Source organism: Zonotrichia albicollis, chromosome 7 (assembly GCF_047830755.1).
Source record: "Zonotrichia albicollis isolate bZonAlb1 chromosome 7, bZonAlb1.hap1, whole genome shotgun sequence".
In the NCBI taxonomy this organism is placed as follows: domain Eukaryota; kingdom Metazoa; phylum Chordata; class Aves; order Passeriformes; family Passerellidae; genus Zonotrichia; species Zonotrichia albicollis.
This window is the reverse complement of record NC_133825.1, coordinates 14,671,169-14,689,090: the sequence shown is the minus strand read 5'-3', so window position 1 is coordinate 14,689,090 and position 17,922 is coordinate 14,671,169. Positions and strand designations below refer to the sequence as shown.

At 53.2% G+C, this 17,922-nt stretch overlaps 1 protein-coding gene across 2 annotated transcripts; it reads left to right on the top strand.

Annotated features, from left to right (window-relative positions):
- Positions 1-133: 133 nt before the first annotated feature.
- On the top strand, positions 134-17,565 carry DNAJB12 (DnaJ heat shock protein family (Hsp40) member B12). Of its 2 annotated transcripts, none has more exons than XM_074544366.1 (9): positions 134-313; positions 4,100-4,274; positions 5,109-5,254; positions 8,551-8,736; positions 10,081-10,160; positions 10,758-10,867; positions 13,490-13,662; positions 14,522-14,654; positions 15,775-17,565. In XM_074544366.1, the coding sequence occupies exons 1-8, from the start codon at positions 181-183 to the stop codon at positions 14,641-14,643; spliced, it is 1,125 nt and encodes a 374-aa protein (XP_074400467.1). In that variant the 5' UTR covers positions 134-180; the 3' UTR covers positions 14,644-14,654; positions 15,775-17,565. The 2 variants fall into 2 exon arrangements, with proteins under 2 accessions (XP_074400467.1, XP_074400466.1); XM_074544365.1 differs by having other exon boundaries at positions 15,679-17,565.
- Positions 17,566-17,922: the final 357 nt, after the last annotated feature.

The window sequence follows — 17,922 nt, the reverse complement described above, 5'->3', positions numbered from 1 at the left end:
CCCCTGTTAGGGGCCGGCTGGGTCCCCGCACGTGTCGGCCCCGGTGAATCCCGCAGAGTCCCGCCGCCTCGCCGGCCCCGGAGCCCCCGCCGGGCCCGCCCGCCTGAGGGCAGGGCTCCGTGACGTCATCCGTCAGCGCCCGGCCCCGCCCCTCCGCCCCCCCGCCCGGCCGCCGCCGCCATGGAGTCGAACCGGGACGAGGCGGAGCGGTGCATTGGCATTGCGCTGGCCGCTATCAAAGCCAACCAGCCCGACAAGGCCCGCCGCTTCCTGGAGAAGGCGCAGCGCTTGTACCCCTCGCAGCGGGTCCGCGGTGAGCGCCGGGCCGGGGGCGCGGCGGGGGGCCCGGGGGTGCGCGGCCTGCGCGGCCGCTGCCGGGCCTGACCTCTCACCCTCACGGCGCCTGCGCGGTGCGCGCGGGGCACGCCGGGAAAGCGAGTTCATCGGGGGGCCCGGGGCGTGTCCGGGGGTCTGGGGCTGCGGTACCGGCCGGGACCGGGCACCGATGGGCCGGGATCGGGACCGGGTACCGACGGCCCGCGGCCGCTGTCTTTAGTGAGGAGGGCGCTGGGAAGGGGGGCCGGCTCCGCGCTGCTGTGGCAGCCCTGAGGCGCGGGCACAGCCCCCGCTGCTGCCGGGGCAGCGCTGAGGGAAGGCAAGGGGCTCGGCAAGGCGAGGGGAAAGTTCTCGGAGAGCTGTGAAAAGCCCTTCTCCTCCTCCGACTCCTCCTTTCCTATTCCTCTACTCTTTTTCCTGTTACACTTTTCCTGCTTGTCTCCTCCTTATATTCCTCCTTTTCCTCTACTGTTCCTCCTCTCCTTCTATTCCTTTCCTCCTGTTTCTGCCCCTCTTCTCCTTCTGTTATTTTCCTCCTCCTCCTGTTCCTCACCTCTTCCTGTTTTTCTCCTCCTCCTCCTCTTTTTCCTGTTCCTCTCCTCCTCCCATTCCTCCCCTCCCTCTCCCGTTCCTCTCCTCCCTGTTCCTGCATTCCCCCTCGTGTTCCTTCTCTCCTTCTGCTCCTCCTCATCTCTTCCTCTTATCCGTCCTCTCCTCCTCATCCTTCTCCATTCCTCCTCCTCTCCTCTTGCTGTTCCTCCCGTTTCCATCGTATTCCTGCTCTCCCTGCCGTGTTCCTGCTCTGTTTGCAGACAGACAGACAGGCCGTGGCTGAGCCCATGCTCTCACACGTGTAACAAAACAAGACTCCTCCCCAAGACTTTGTGCCACATTTTTGTTTGTTTCCATCATTTCCTGAAAGCTTTAATTCATATGGGAAGTGGTTTATGAAATCAGCCAAACTCTGCTCTTTCCCTGCGTGTTCTTACATGGCAGAATATTGTGTAAAAAGCTGTAGATTTAATTTTTTTTTATTTGTCCTCACTGAGTTTGGATTGTTTGGCTGAGCTTTGCAGCTTGTTTGCCCCGAGGCTTCCTGTAATCATGGTTTTGGTTGCAGCAGGGCTCTCCCCTCTGCCTCAAACACAGTGTATGCTGTGCTGTGGTTTCCCTCCCCTCCCTTTCCTCTGGAATTTATACTTTGGTGAAATTACTGGGTAGGAAAAGTGACTTCTGGAGGAAGGCAGAGGCAGCAGGGCAGGTTAATGTTAAACACAACATTTGTGCTGATTTATGGCCAAACCCAACCAAGTTTCTCATCCAAGGACCCTTTGCTCCATGTCCTGCTGGCTCTGGGTTGGGAAATGCTGCCAGAGATGCCCTGGTGGTCCCTGAGCCTCTGAGCAGCTCCTGGGAAATCTGTAAATCTCCTCCCCAGGAATTCCCCAGGGTTTGGCAACACTCTGCAAACTCTGACCCTGGCTGGGCTTTTTGGGATCAGGGGAGGGTTTTGCAAGGGGATTGCAGCAGAAATCTCCTGTGTCAGAGCACGTTGGCTGAGACACATTCACACTCTGGTCACCTTTCAGGGAGAGATGGGGAAATTTATGGGAAGTTGGGCAAATGTTGGCTAATAAGGGAAGAAAAGTGCCCCATGGCACGTGCTGGGGAGGAGCTGGGTTGGCAGAGCTGCAGTTTAATTCTGCACTCTCTGAGTTTGTGCTGTGCTGGGGCTGCAGAGGGTGCAGAAAGCAGCAGGTGTGGGGCTGTACAGCAAAATGGGACTGAGCTGTGGCCAGCTGGGGGTTTCTGTGCTTGGCTTGGGGAAATGCACTCTGGGCAGCAGAGACAGGGATTCTGCCCCTGTGCCCCTGGGCTCAGGTAAGACCCCACCTGCAGAGCTGCCCCAGCACAGGAGGGACATGGAGCTGCTGCAGAGCCCAGGGGAGGCACCAGCATGGGCAGAGGGATGGAGCAGCTCTGCTGGGAGGAAAGGCTGGCACAGCTGGGGCTGTGGAAGGGTATGGGGAGACCTCACAGCTCCTTCCAGAGCAAGAAGGGGCTGCAAGAAAATTTGAAAGGAATTTCATCAGGAACTGGAATGGCAGGACAAGGGGAATGGCTTCCACTGCCAGAAAGCAAGGATGGATGGGATATTGGGAATTAGGAATTGTTCCCTGGCAGGGTGGGCAGGCCCTGGCACAGGTGCCCAGAGCAGCTGGGGCTGCCCCTGGATCCCTGGCAGTGCCCAAGGCCAGGCTGGATGGGATTGGAGCAGCCTGGGACAGGGGAAGGTGTCCCTGCCCATGGCAGGGTGGCACTGGATGTGCTCTAAGGCCCCTTCCAACCCAAACCATTCTGGGATCAGAATCTCCTGGCAAGCTGTAGGGAATGAAGCCTGAAGCAGCAGGAAGGGGGTAGGTGGGGAACAGCCTTGTGAGGGGAAATTTAAAATCACCTGGCAGATTGCTCCAGGTTTGGAAGGAGCAGAACCAAAGGTTATCATTCAGTGAGCACTGAAGCACTGGAAATATGAGTGAGGGAAAAGTTTACTTGTCTAAAATAAATTGATTTTAAATTTGTGTGGGTCCCAAGCCCAAAAGCTCATCCAGTTACTGCTCCCTAGCCCACTGTCCTTGGCATCCCTCATCCTCTATTGGCTTTTGGATTCCTGAGTGGATTTTCCTGCCCCCTCTGAGCACTATCCCAGATAGGATATCTTGGCTCAGCCCTTGGCCTGCCAGTGTTGTTTGCACTTGCCTGAAGAAGGTGATGCCCCACAGTGCAAGGTCTGTGCTGTGCAATCCATAGGAGGAGGTGGAACATCCCTCCCAGTTCTGGGGTCTGGATAAGGGACTGCAAGCTCAGGACACTGGGGCTGTGTAAATATCCCTGGCTGGGTTTCACTGCAGCATGTGTGCCTGTTCTTTTGAGTGGGGGTGAAGAAATCAGTCTGATGTTGGGTCAAAAAGCAGATTTAAACGATGGTGCTGTGCAGCTGCACGATGGAAGGATGCTTGGAGCCTCCCTCCATTGTGTCACCTGGGTGGTTGGGCCAGGTCTGCATGTTGGAGAGGATGGAAAACAGTGCCTGAGCCTTGCAAGGAGGAGGAGGAAGGGGAAGGTGAATTTGTCCCCCCAGTAACTGAGGCAGGATGGGTTTCACAGCTGCTCCCGGCCCCCAGGCAGTGACAGGAGAACAAAGCACCTGAGTGAGGAGCTGGCAGCCAGCAGTGCTGCAGCTCTGTCCCCAGAAGGGGAGTGTCCCCATGGGATTGGCAGCCCACAGAGTTGTTTTCTAAGCTCTCTAAAGATATGGCATTGTCACATCACTTCCCCAACACTGTAGGCTCTGAAAAGCAGGAGATAAAGAAGAATAATAGACTTTATAATGTGCTAGAGGACACATTTGGACATGGTTTGCTGTCAAGGACAGATGGAAGGGAACAAAGGACAGGGAGACACTGCTTTGCTGATCTGCTGTGGCTCCTGGACTGTCTGTCTGGGTGGTGCTGGGGTTTTTGTGGAGGGTGTGTGTGTTGGGAGCAGCAGAACATCTTCAGGCGTGGCCCTCACACCTGGGTGAGAAGCAGCAGGAGCTGACAGATTACCTGGCAGGAAAGGTGAGGCTTTTCCTGGGGAAGGATGGATGGGGGGCCTTGGGAAGGTGGCAGAGATGGAGAGGAATCTCTCCATGGGACAGCTGGAAGGGCAGGCTGAGCTTGGTGCTTTGCTCCTTATGTTTTTGTTTCTCTCCTTTCAGTTCTGCTTGAGTCACTCAACAAGAACGAGCAGTCAGCCAATGGGCAGTCCCAGCCCAGGGAATCCACCAACCCTCAGTTCAGGAAAATGAGTGGAGATTTCCCATCAGCCAACGGAGAGGCTGGGGGGGAGGCCCCCAAGGGCTACACTCAGGACCAGCTGGATGCAGTGAAGAGGTTTGTGCACAGCTCTCTGGGGCATTTGTTTGACTTTACCACATGGTACCCGTCTGCTTTTCACAGTACTTTAAAGATTTCAGCTTTGAACCACTTGGAATAGTGTTAAGAGCATGCCCAGGAGGATTTATAGCTGCAGCAGCCCTGGTGGGCAGCTGGCTTGGGTCTGCTCATTTTCCAAACCCTGTTTCAGGCTTCCTTTGTCCCATTTGCCCATCCTGGCAGCTGAAGGACTGAGCTGCAGGTGCAGTCACTTGGTAAACTTTGTTTAAGGTTATGGGCACGGCCTGAATTGTGCAAGAACCACTTCAAGGGACTTGTAGGAATGTTTGTTACATCATCCACCTCTCCAAAAACCCAGCCTGCTGGATTCTGTCTCCTCATGTGAGCAGCAGAAGCCTTGGCTGGGCTGAGTGTGCCCAGGCAGGATGGGCTGCCCACCCTGGGCTGCTCCCTCCTTCCTTCTCTGCAATTCAGCTGATGCAAGTTTTACATCTGGGAATTAGCTGAGGAGAGAGTGAGGAGGGGAGGGAAAGGCCAACATCCTTCAGGTGCTGCAGTCCTTCCCAAGCAGCCTCCAGCACAGGGACATGATGAATGTGAAATTTATTTGCCAATCATGTTCCTGTGTGGGTCTGAGGGAGGCCCTTCCTCCTGCGCTGGCCCAACTCGTTCTGTGCTGGGTCACCCTCTGAGAGCAGGGGCTGAGTAATGCACAGATCCCTGAGCAGCACCCTGAAACTGCTGCCTGAGGAGGCTCAGAGCTGACAGGTATCCAAGACAAAGGGGTTTTTACTCCTGGAACTCAGTGCTTGCTCCCCTCTCCCCTGGCAGGGTAAAGCAGTGCAAAGATTACTATGAAATTCTGGGAGTCAGCAGAGAAGCTTCTGATGAGGATCTGAAAAAGGCCTACAGGAAGCTGGCCCTGAAGTTCCACCCAGACAAGAACCACGCACCAGGGGCCACAGAGGCATTCAAAGGTAAAGCCAGCTCCACATTTGTGCTTTGCCCCCAACTCTCATTGGGTTGGGCTTGTGAGAACCCTTAAAAACAGCCCCACAAGTCAGGCAGTGACATAAAGCTGCTCTTTGTGAAGCTGCCTCCCTTCAGAGCTGCTCATGTCATGACCAAAGCATGAGCTTAAAATAATAAACACAGGCTGGCAAGGTAGGACTCACCTCTGTTGGCTGGGTAAGGAGGAGCCTTCCCTTCCCTTCCCTTCCCTTCCCTTCCCTTCCCTTCCCTTCCCTTCCCTTCCCTTCCCTTCCCTTCCCTTCCCTTCCCTTCCCTTCCCTTCCCTTCCCTTCCCTTCCCTTCCCTTCCCTTCCCTTCCCTTCCCTTCCCTTCCCTTCCCTTCCCTTCCCTTCCCTTCCCTTCCCTTCCCTTCCCTTCCCTTCCCTTCCCATGTTACTCCAAGCTCCTGTCTCACTGCTCAGGAGGGAATTCTGTCAGGATTAACCCAGTTACACCCAGAAGCAGCCTCAGGGCTCAAAAACCCCTCAGGAGAAACATTCCAGGAAGCACCCAGCTGTTTGTGGATGGAACTGGTGGATACAAATCCCAAGTGGAAGTTTCTAGGGTGGGACTGCAGCAGCCATACAAGTGAGCCCAGCCAGAACTCAGAAAAGGAGCTCTGGTTCTGCTGCAAAGAGCCCAATTCTCAGAGCCTCTCTGTAAATGCAGCAGGGATGTTTCCTGAGTAATGAGACGCCTTAAGATTGGAGAAGTTTTCCAAGAGAGATGCTGTGGTTTGGAACATATAATCCCATTTTCCCCTGCAAGCTGTGGAAGTTTGATTATTGTCATTGAGCTAAACACAGTCATACAGCACTGGTTTGGAAGCCAAATAATCTGATTCTGGCCACTTTTTAGAAAGAAATTCTTTACTCAAGACAGTGCTGAGGCCCTGGCACAGGCTGCCCAGAGGAGCTGTGGCTGCCCCTAGATTCCCTGGAAGTTTTCTAGGCCAGGTGGGACATAGTTTGGAGCAACCTGGGATATTGGAAGGTGTCCTGCCCATGGCAGGGGGTGGAATGAGAGGGTCTTTAAGGCACCTTCCACGCCAGAGCAGCCAGATTTTGGGAGTGAAATGCATGAGCCCTGTGCTGGAGCAGGGAGCAGGGCTGGCCTGATGTCAGTGCACTGGTACAGTATCCAGGTGAGCTCCTCACAGACGCACATTCAGCAGTAAAAGTCTTGGGTAAGGTTTGTTCAAGCCCTTTAAGACTTAAATCCTTCCCTGATAAGAGTTAGCAAATAGTGACTGAGCCCCAGCTACCTGGGAGAGCCCCTGCTGGTGTGGGGGCAGATGGAAGGGCATCTGCACACAGCTCTCAGCTCTGCCTGTGCAGTGCTCCTGCTGCACAGCTCATCCCTGGATCCCTCAGTGGCCAAAGGCAGGTTTCCTCACCTGTAATCTTGAATAATGATGTTTGCCCAAGGCTTTGGCAGGAGCTACGTGCCAGAAGTGGAGTGTTAAGCAAAGTGCCCTTTATCCCCCACTGCAGGGTTATCTCCTCCAGGCCTTGCCTCCATGGCTCCCTGTCCTTCAGCCCCTGGGCTGAGCTGAAGTCCAGCTGCTTGCTTCCAGAGGGTGAAGGGGGAAACGTGCCCTGCTGTGAGGATATGAGTTAATTTTTCCTTATGTTGATGGATCAGCTGAAGTCTTGGCATTTGCCTTCCCAGTGACGCTGATAAGGTGCTGAGCCCGTGCCTCAGTGTGCAGTTCCAGCTGGCTGCAGGTTGCCTTGTGGCAGATCTGCATCACTGCCTGCCTGCTCCTGGGAAAAGCCTTCAGCCTGGCTACTTGGAGCTAAAATCCTGCCTTGGAATGAGGCATTTCATGGGCTTTGTCAGCACTAAGTCAGATAGTGAAGAAACCCTGAACCACTCCGTTGCCATTGCTTCCCTTGTTCTTTCCAGCTGTGTGGTTGATGCACTCTGAGTCACTCCTTGTCCACCAGCTTCCCTGCCTGGCTCTAGAAATGTTTGCTCTGGGTGCACTAATTATAACCAAGAAGGAGAGGGAGTGTATTGACATTACATCCTCTGCCCTCCAAATCTCCACTCCAAGAAGAAACCGTACACCTCCATCTGACCATGGGGAAATGCTGAATCTTGGAGCTGATCTCCTCCAAATGGGCCCATCATCCCCCTTTTCCCCCTTTTCCATCCCTTCTGCCCCTGCCTTTTACACACCAGGCAGCTGCTCCCATGGGCATTTTGGGTCCTTGTGGCACAGGCAAGCCTGGGGTGGCTGGGTACAGAGGGAAGCTGGAATGTGCAGAGAGGTGAGTGCAGAAACAGGAGGGTGGCAGGCAGACATTCTGGGAAAGGGGCTCAAACTCCTGAGGCTGGAAGGAGAGGGACCAGGTACCTGGCAGGGGTTTAGTTCCAGTACATTTCCAGCTTCAGGCACTGGTTAACAGTCCTTGTAATTATGCACCTTGCATGTGGCATCTGCAAGTGCTGAAACTCTTAGCTGATGGATGCAACTTCTGGCTAATGTTTCCTTAGCAGCTTCTATGGAAAGTTTTAAAGTCCCTTTCAGGGATTTAGCCCATATTTAAATTCTTTGCTGTGTGGTGTTCACAGGGGTCTTAGGGTGAGGGAAGAGACAGAGATCTGACTTTATATTTCAGAAGGCTTGATTTATTATTTTATGATGTATATTACATTAAAACTATACTAAAAGAATAGAAGAAAAGGTTTCATCTCAGAAAGCCAGCTAAGCTAAGAAAAGGAAAGAATGATAACAAAGACAGCTGCCTCAGACTCTGTCTGAGCCAGCTGGGCTGTGATTGGCCATTAATTACAAACATCCGAGATGGGCCAATCAAAGATCTACTTGTTGCATTCTACAGCAGCAGATAACCATTGTTTACTTTATGTTCTTGAGGCTTCTTAGCTTCTCAGGAGGAAAAAATCTGAAGGAAAGGATTTTCATGAAAAGATGTCTGTGACACTTTGCAGTTCTAGTTGTAGAATAAATTCCCTTAGTGCCACTTTTGAATAAAATTTGTCAACTAAAATTTGATTTCCCTGCACAGCTGAAGGGTTTCCCTGGGGACATGCACCAAACCCTTATCATTTGAATGAATGAAGGAGTTTTTCCCTGTGTGGTTTCCTCCTGCCTGGATTTGCCCGGGTGCCCGTTGCAAAGACGTGGGGTCAGTCAGCCCGTGGCTTTGCCCGATGAGGAAGGCAATGGTGGCACTGTGCAGGGCTGCAGGGGAGGAGGGACCCGGCTGAGCTGATTGTGCCCTGTGTGCCGCAGCCATCGGGAACGCGTACGCCGTGCTGAGCAGCCCCGAGAAGAGGAAGCAGTACGACCAGTTCGGGGATGAGAAGCTCAGCGCCACCCGCCACGGCCACGGCCACGCCGACTTCCACCGCGGCTTCGAGGCCGACATCTCCCCCGAGGACCTCTTCAACATGTTCTTTGGGGGTGGCTTCCCTTCCAGTAAGCACCTTCAGCTCTGTGTTCCTTCTCCTCCTTTCGGTGCAGCTGGGGCTCTTGAGGCTGCGCTGGGTTCCGTGAGGGGGAGTTCTCCCTCACGTGTGGCCTCAAAGTTTTTTAAATGGTTCATCCTTGGAGAGCTCAGCAGCCATCAGAGCTGGACTCCTTCCCAGCCTCAGGTGTTTGCTTGCATGCTGGCAACATCAGCTGCTGTTAGGTTGGGTTGAATGCTAGAACAAAAAGTGACTTGTTTTAAGGGTTGTTGTGGAAATAATCCTGGTTTTGAGGAAGGCTTTTCTGCCTGGTGGTTTTGGAATTTAAATCTTCTTATCAGAGCAAACTGTGGTAACACCTGGGCCTTGTTCTTGATCTCTGCTTCACCATGTAGCTAAACAGGTTCTCCAGGATCAGTGGTCACTTCCTTCTCTCCCCTGTGCCCCAAAAAAAAAAGGAAAATAATATTTCTACAGCATAACTTAGACCTTGTGAATTGAAAAATAAGTCTGCATCCTGTCTGTCCTCAGTGCTGACCATGGCTTGGGGAGCAGGAAAGAATCTGTTCCTTTACTTGCTCAAAAGACACAGATTCCATGTCAGGAGAAGAGTATTTTGGAGGACTCCTTTGTATTTGTTCCACTCATATCTGACTGGAAGTGGACACAGGGCTTCTTGACCTCTGTGGACCAACTTGAAAAAAAAATTGGTTTCATTTAAAAAAATTCACTCTGGTCGCTCTTTTCTGTCTGGAATCTGAGCACTAGCACCCCAGCACCCCAGCTCAAAAGCATCTGGAAGCTTTTTGCAGCATTTGTGCTGTGCCTGGCAGAGAGGCCAAGAAGCTGCTCCTGCAAAAACAGCATGTTGCTATTTCAGCTCAGTCTCTTTTTCCCTTTCCTTGCTGTCCCGAGAGAATTGAGGGCTGCTCTCTCAGCCTGGAAACCTTTGCAGCTGTAGCTTTGACATTTAAAACAGGACATGGGAGAGCTTTGTTGGCAGGGTGGGAAAAAGCCCAGAATGATTTCTGTTTGTGACTGGTTTTAATCTATTCCATCAGAAGGGAGAAGGCCTGTGCAAGCTGTTCTCTCTCTGTAGCTGACCCTGCTCTGGGCAGGAGGTTGAACTTCCTGAGGTCACTTCCAAGCTGAGTTTTCATACAATCCTGCAAAATCTTACAGAAGGAGCTCTGTGCCCACCCTGCACTCAAACCCCCTCAGGAATGTCCTGTTTCAGCCTGGAAGCAGGTGAAACATGGATCATGTTCATCTTTCATGGTCCCTCCCTCGCCAGGCAGCAGCACCCTCCACTCCGCACCATGACTTTGGGGTAAGAGTTTTCTTCTCCCTGCAGGCAATGTGCACGTGTACAGCAATGGCAGGATGAGGTACACCTACCACCAGAGGCAGGACAGGAGGGAGCACCAGGGGGATGTAAGTGGAAAACACCTGGGGTCTGGGGGGCTGCAGGTTTTCCCAGCACAGCACTGGGAGCTGGTTCCTGGGCCTGGCTTGTGAACAGTCCTGCTTGTTGCCCCCCTCCCAAACAGAAAGCTGGAGTCAGGGTTATTATGGCTGTTGTCTGGGCAGAGCCAATTTTATTGTAAAAAAAACAAACAAGAACTTCCTGGATATTTTTATCTCAAGCTTGAAGGTGGAACTGAAGGGGGTGAGGGAGGTGAGGGAGAGGGGGAATTATCTTCATCTGTCCAGCCCTGAAAACGGGAGAAGCCATCCATAAAACCAGTCCTGGTCACTGGTTTGCTCTAGAAAAACAAGCTGTGGACATGAGGCTTTTGGAATTCCCTGCCAGGGCTCCCCCTGTCACATCCCATTGTCACATCAGAGAAGAGCCAGGGGGTTTGGACCTTCAGAGTCACACTGTCCTGTGGTTTGGGTTGCTCCCTGTGCAAAGCAGGAGAGAGAGGTTGTGTTGGAGCACTGGGAGGGAGGGAAGGAGGGAGGGAGGTGCCATGGGATCCTTGTCCAGCTGGGTGGGTGGCACTGCACTGTTTGTTTGTGTTCCCTCAGGGCGGCCTGGGGCTGTTTGTCCAGCTGATGCCCATCCTCATCCTCATCATCGTGTCAGCTCTCAGCCAGATGATGGTCTCCAGCCCACCCTACAGTTTGAGCCACAGGCTGTTAGTACCCATTCCTCTAAACCTTATCCACGTGGGGAGGGGGTGGGCTCTGGAGGGTGTGGTGGGGCAGGGGTCTTGCCTCTGTTCTTAGTTTGGGTTTCTTTGCTTTATCCTCTGACCCCATGGCTCCTGCTGCCAGTGAAGTCTTTGTGGTTGTCACACAGGTGTGAGATATGAGGTGCAGGGAGAGTTGGAGGGTGCTCACTGCCCTGATGGAGAGAGTTCCTTGCCAGGGACCTTCTGCAGTCCATACCCACGGCTGTGTCTGTCATGGAAAGGGATAAAATGGTCTGGGGAGGCTGCAGCCCAGCACTGAGATCCCATATGGAGCAAATTGAGGTGCAGAGTATGTAAGACAAAAGCCATGTTCTCCATGAAAGCCTTAGCACAGTGCAGTAGAGGAAGAGGATAAGGAATAAAAGTCACTCCCAGAGAAATCCCCTCTTTCTGAACTCTCATCTTGCCATGAAACAGCTTTGGCCAGACACTGAGGATGTGAAAGTGAAACTGCTCTGTTCCAGGTCCTGTGGAAATGCCCCCATCTGCTCCCTCTGGTGACTAATGGAACATGTCCTCATTCTTAGTCACTGTGCAGTGCTAACAAAGAGTGGGGAAACAGGCTTGATTTCTGCTGCTTGCATCATTCCTGGCAAAGGCTTGGTGCCTGTTCAGTGTGAGCTCTTATGTGCATTTAGAGAGGGCAGGCCTGGTTCCAGCCTGGTGTCCCTGCCTATTTTCACAGGTAGCAATGTTTGCCATTGATCACAGGATCCCAGAGGGCTTTGGATTGGAAGGAACCTTTAAGTTACCTTGTTCCACCCCCTGCCATGGCCATGGACACCTCCCACGAGCCCAGGCTGCTCCAAGCCCCATCTAACCTGGCCTTGAGCAATTCCAGGGGAGGGGCATGATGTTAAATACTGCAAAACCCAGCTTAGCTTTCAGATTCAGAGCAAAGACTGACATTGGTGCTTGGGACCAAAAGATGGGATGGATGGTTTTGGCACAGTTAAGGGTTATTCTGAGAGGGTGAAGGCTGTTGAGCTGTGATTTCCACAGCTGGCATTAGCATTGTAAAACTAAGCACTGTACACATGCACCAGTTTGGTTTATACTGGTCAAGAGTCTGTGGGGTGAGAAGACACAGAAGGGAGGGAGCATTTAAATGGGCAGGGATTTGCTCCCAGCCTTGCCAGAGGAAGCCATCCCTGAGCCCCAGATGTTTCTCTGCTGCCCCATTCCCTGCTCCCTGTGCTGTCCCTGTCTCTGCACACTCAGGTAGCAGCGAGCAGCCCGATTTCCAAGGCTGGATTTGGACAGGGGTGGGAAGTGAGCTCCTGCAGCCCTGCCGGAGGCTTCCCGAGCTGGAGGGTGTTTGAGCTGCTTTGAGGTGCTGCAGGGCCGGCAGGAGGAGCTGCTGCATCACTCACTGGGAAGGGAAAGCTGTGCCCCAGCTCAGGAGCAGGGGAGCAGAAGCTTTGAACCCACAGATTTAAATGCCTCTCCTCCATAGCAGAGGTGTCACTGAGGAGAGCAGAGTCCTAAAGAACCACTGTCACCTTTGTAAATCCCTTCCCAAAAGGATCTTCCTGCTGGAAGAGCTGCCTGGCTGTGGGCCTGATTGGTACTGCTCAGTAACACCTCCTGGAATTGGCCTGAGTTAATTGCATGTCTGACTGCAGGTGACAGGTTTCTGTGCCCTGATTTTCCTGCTTCATACCCCAGTGTGCTGCTGCAACCTGCCATTCCCAGTCCTTCTCCTGTGAGGGCACACTCTGTAGTCCATCTTTATCCAGGAGAGGAATATGAGCTTTGGGAGAGCTCAGGGCTCTGTCTTGACAGAGAATATAGTGAACTTGGCTTTTTCCAGTCTGCACCTCTGCCTTGAGAAATCCCAGCAGAGCTCTGTGCTCCTGTTCAGTCCCTTCAGTTACCCAGCACTGGGATCCCACCTGTATCCTCTGATGCAGACTGAAGGCTGGGCTGGATGAGTTCATGTTTAGAGCTGGCTCAAGAACCAGGCTGCTCCCAGTGCAGCAGCAGCTGGTATTTATCTCAGGAACTTTGGGCACGTCTCCAGGTGGAGCTATCCTGGCAAATCCAGCGTTTGGGCCCAGCTCCTGTGCTATAGCTCACACACATGCCCTAGGGAGGGTCTCTGGGTTTGCTGGGCTGTCAGGGGAAGCAGAGCAGGGCTTTGTCTGAAATGCAAATCCACTGGGCCAGGAGAGGAAGAGATTTCCTTCTGGAAAGTGCTTTCTGTGCTGGTTGATGCAGGCTGGGGCACCGAGCAGGTCCCATCTTGCGAATGGAGGAAATCACTGATTTAATAAATTAATGAAAATTCCAGGGAACATTTTATTTTAATTAATAGGCAATGTGTCTTGGAGTTATGTGTGTATTCAGAGCTCTGCCCACCTAGCTGGAGGCCTGGCAGCTTCTCTCTCCCTGTGCTGGTGGTTGGTTTCCACCTAGAAATGCTGCTCCCTCCCACCCTCCAAGCCAGTGGCTGGATGGGGTGAGGGATGTTTCCTGCTGTTTGGAATCACATCACCCAAGCTGGGGGCTTTGCTGTGCCCTTGAAACATGTCCCACACTGTTGTGCTTTTGTCCCTGCACCAGGTCTGTGGGTCACACACACAGGAGGGTCACAGAGCACTTGAAAGTCCCCTACTACGTGTCCGAGAGCTTTGCTGAGGAGTACACGGGCACGAACCTGAAGAACGTGGAGCGGAGCGTGGAGGACGACTACATAGCAAACCTTAGGAACAACTGCTGGAGGGAGAAGCAGCAGAGTGAGTAGTGAGGGGTCCATGGGCTGCCTTTGGAATGTCTGACTGAGGACTAAGTCGTGCTCAAGTTATACTTTAACACGGTGCCAGCACATTTCCTGTGTCGTTGGCTTTGTTTTTTCCAGTCTGTGACTTCATGACAGGCCCGGTATGTGGGGGTTTTTTGTTTTGTTTTGCTTTTTAATGCTGCTGCAGAACTGGTCAGACAGGAGCTGTGCCCCAGAGGTTCCCCTGCCGTGTCAGCAGGATACCTCTGATTTCCAGTGGAGGGGGAAGGTAGAACCTCTGGGATCCCTGCTAGCCCCGTGTCATATTTCAGCTGTTCAAGGACGGTGCTGGAAAGTCTGCTGCCCATGGTGTCGTGGTCCCACATCCCACCCCTGCTCCCAGGGGGCTGCCCCGGCAGCTGATCCAGCCAGACATGCTGGCAGCAGAGGGTGGTGAGGGCAGCGAGTCCAGGGGCAGCCTGTGTGCTCTGGCTGCTGTGCTGGTCACGGCTCTGGGAGCAGTGGCTGGGGTAGGATTTCAGCTCTGGAATGCCAGAGGGGCTGTGATCATCCCTGGGCGGTGCCAAACTCACAGAGCCCTGCTGGGGTAACCTTTGTGTGGGCTGTCCCTGCATGTCCTGGGACTGGAGCTGGGTTCTCCTGGCTTTTCCCAGGATGGATGAGCTGTCAGCAGCTCTTACGCCCATCCTGTCCCAAAGGGCGCGGGGCATTTCCTCATCCTCATCCTCACCCTTTGCTCCACCTTGGACAGCTGGAGGTGCCTCCTGTTCCCAGCAGAGCCTGTGGAGGAGCAGGGCCTGGCAGGGGAGTCCCTTCCAGAGGGCATTCCTGACGCTGAGCTTTTCCCTTTGCAGAGGAAGGCTTGTTGTACCGGGCACGCTACTTCGGGGACTCGGACCTGTACCAGCGGGCACAGAAGATGGGCACCCCCAGCTGTAGCAGACTGTCAGACGTCCAGGCCTCCCTGCACGGATAGTGCCAGCCCAAGTACGAGCTGGGAGCAGGGAACCCCAGTGCTTTGATCACTGAGAGCCCTGAGTGAGACACAGCCCTCCAGGAGTGTCCTCGGGGTGCACACCGCAGCCTCCCCTCCGACGGCGCTCCGCGTTAATCAGGAATCGATTGGGTTTAGTTTGCATGTCGGCACCCCCAGCTCTCTCCAGGCTCCCTCTTTTCTGTGGCCTCTAGGAGCAGGGCACAATCCCTTGGTGAGGTTGGGAGTTTCTTAGGTGCTGTGGCATTCAGCCCCCACATTTTAATGAGCGCTTGGTTTTGGTTGCTTTGTTGTCTGTTTTGCTGGGAAAGCTGTTGGCCCTGGCATGTGACAGGGAATGGAGTCCCACCCAACAGATGTTCCTTGTCCCCCCTCCTGTTGCCTTCCCATTCAAGGAGAACAAAGCAAATGTTCCCAGCAGGTTGTAGAAGTAACTTACTGGGTTAAACTGGCAATCAAAGCAAGAGCAGCTGGGGGGGAGGTCTGGAAGATTTGGGGGTTGGAGAGCTTGGATTAAGGAGAGCCCGGATAACACATGTGAGATCAGATGTGCTGGGAGAACTGCACCAAAATAATGAAAAAAAATTGCCACGGGCTTTGGAGTCCTTTTTCTGCATAAATTTTTGGGCTGATTTCACCTACCAGGTACTGCTGGGCTGCCTGTGAAATCTGCAGATCCCCAAAATTGTCCGAGCACAAGATTTCTATAGAAAAACTCCTGGGTGAAGCTTGTTCCAGGTGTTGTATGGACACCGTTCCAGCTCACAGGGACTCCTTGAGGATGCTGGCTGCTGAGCTGCTTGATTTGCACTTTTGGGGGTTGTTTTCCTCAGCATCTGAAAGTTTGGCCTTTAAAGCAAATCCTTTGGGGCACATGGGGCTTTTCCTTGGGTGTATCCTGGTTTTGGATCCGTTCCTACCTTGATCCTCCCGCTCTCTCCTTTGGATGACTGCGCCTCTTCTGGTGTTAATTACCTGCTTTTCTTTAATTCCCTCCCTGCACCTGTGGTCTGGAAGGAGCCTGGAAAAGCTGCTGCCTGTGCTGTGGGGTGGGAAGCGAGGGGGAGTCCCAGCCTGGCCTCAGACTGACACCGCTGCCGCTTTTGTTCCCAGAGCGTCCAAACGCCCGAAGACTTTGGGGAAGTGCACTGAGCCGAGGTGACAGACTTTGCTCTTTAAAAAGAATCAAACCTTATCTTAAACATGGAATTGGAGAATTAGCAACGCACAACTGCCCCTCTTTCTTCTCTCTGCCTCTCTCTGACGATGGCAGGCAGCGCTTGGGACAGGAAATCCAGCTCTCTGTCTTCCTCCTCCCCTCCCAACGCTGCTGGCGTGCTCCCAGGATCCCACAAGGATCCCACAGCCCCTGGAACAGACACACCGAGTGTAAAATAACCCAAACTAACTGCAGAAGCCTGAAGCAGGAGACCCTTCGCTGCTGCCAATGGAGAGAGAAGTGGGATTTGACACTAAAGAAAAGAAAAGAAAGAAGACACTAAAAGAAGACACTAAAGAAAAGAAAATATAATCTATTTAGCATTAATTTATAGCTGTATATATGTTGTACTTTTAAACTATGCAGGGGTTGGATGATTAAATTATTTTGGTTTTTGCCCATTTTGGGGAGCAGAGCAGCAGGAAGCCTCTTCCAGCGTGTCTCTGTCCACAGCACTTTCCTGCCTGGAAAACAGGAATCCCTTTGCAGCTGCTGTCCTTTGCTCCTGGGAGGACATTCTGTGGATGGGGACATGCATACACCTGCTCTTGGGGTTCTGATCACAGCAAACCCAAAGGTGCAGGGCTCCCAGAGAAGGGGGAGCCCGTGCAGAGCCGTGGATCTGCAGCGTCGGCGGAGCCGGGGTCAGCTGAGCCGCTCACCAGGGAAGGATTGTCCTGGATGGATTTTGCTTGTCAGTCTTTGGGTGATTTGTGCATGTAACTCCTTTTTCTGCCGAGTCTGCTGGAATTGTGCCTGGTAATCAGCGTGCTCCGTGCAGAGAGGGCTTTCCAACAGCCCTTTGTTGGGAGGTTTTGTGCTCGTCCCTCCAGGCGGGTGCAGCCTGGCCCTGCCCTCACACCCACCTCGTGTTTCCTGCAGGACACCTGAAAAGGCCACAGATCCATAAGGAACAAAGCATTCTGCTGGGGGAGATCAGGGTGTCTGATCTGCCCTGTGCCTGCCCCACCACGGGCAGGAGCAGCGTGAGCTGCCCCAGGTGCGGAGCCATCTCTTGGAAGCGAAGCCAGCACGAGCAGAGCCACCTCCCATGGAATAAACTGGATTATTTAAATTTTTGGGTTTTTTTTTTTTTTTTTTTGCTGCTCTGCAGCTCATTTGTGTCTAAAGACATTTCCAGTGCAAACCATCCCCTGGCACAGTCAGGGGAGTGAGCTGGGAGCATGGCAGCTCCCGGGTGGGCTGGCAGAGGAGGTTTTATCCCGTTGTCCTTAGGAATCCATGCGCTCTCTCTTGGCTGTTTGTTTATTTTGTGAAATCTCAGCCTCCCGTTGGCTGCAGGCCCTGTTATCCCACAGCCACCATGGCTTGGACCTGATTTTAAAGGGTTTTATTATTTCTTTTTTTTTTAATGGTTCCTCCACCTTCAGAAGAAATTGGGTGGAAGTTCAGGATTGGAAATGGCGCTCGATAGAGGCACAGGGATGATGGGGACGGGGTTAAACCAAAATCCTGCTCACAGAAGGAGCTGGATGTGTTGCCCAGTGCCATTCCCTGCCTGGAGCCTGCCTGCCAAAACCTTCAGGTTCTTTTTCCTGGTAGATACCCACGGATCACAAGGAGGGAGAAGGCATCGCTCCCAGTGGATGCTCACAGAGGCTGTATCTCTTGATTTAGTTAATTATACAATTGTACATCTATAAATAAATGTTTATAATGTGAAAGGCTCCAGCTGGGTTGGTGTCCTGTGGATTCCCTGCTCCAGCCAGCTCTGATTTTGCAGCTCCTCAGTGGTGGATGGAGTTTGGGGTCTTTGCCATCCCAAAGGTCCTGTGGGGGCTGCAGAGGGAAGGACAGGAAGGGGATGGAGAGGACGTGGTGCCCCTGGCACAGTGGCACCAAACACCCAGCAGGGCACCTTTGCTTCAGACCCGTTCTGCTGGGATGTTCCCAGAAGGGCCTTCCTCCCAATGGCCCCTCATCCTCTGGCTGAGCCTTATTCTCACCCTAGGATGCCACCTGGCAGCTTTATCCTGGCACTGGAAGGAGCCCTGTGGGCACCATCCCCATCAGGTGGGCAG

Bases quoted from the DNA above. Each gene is read 5' to 3' on its own strand.
- DNAJB12 (XM_074544366.1), top strand. From the start codon at position 181: ATGGAGTCGAACCGGGACGAGGCGGAGCGGTGCATTGGCATTGCGCTG. The intron at 5,255-8,550 runs GTAAAGCCAGCT...TGTGTGCCGCAG, and splicing joins GGCCACAGAGGCATTCAAAG to CCATCGGGAACGCGTACGCC. The intron at 10,868-13,489 runs GTTAGTACCCAT...TCCCTGCACCAG, and splicing joins TACAGTTTGAGCCACAGGCT to GTCTGTGGGTCACACACACA.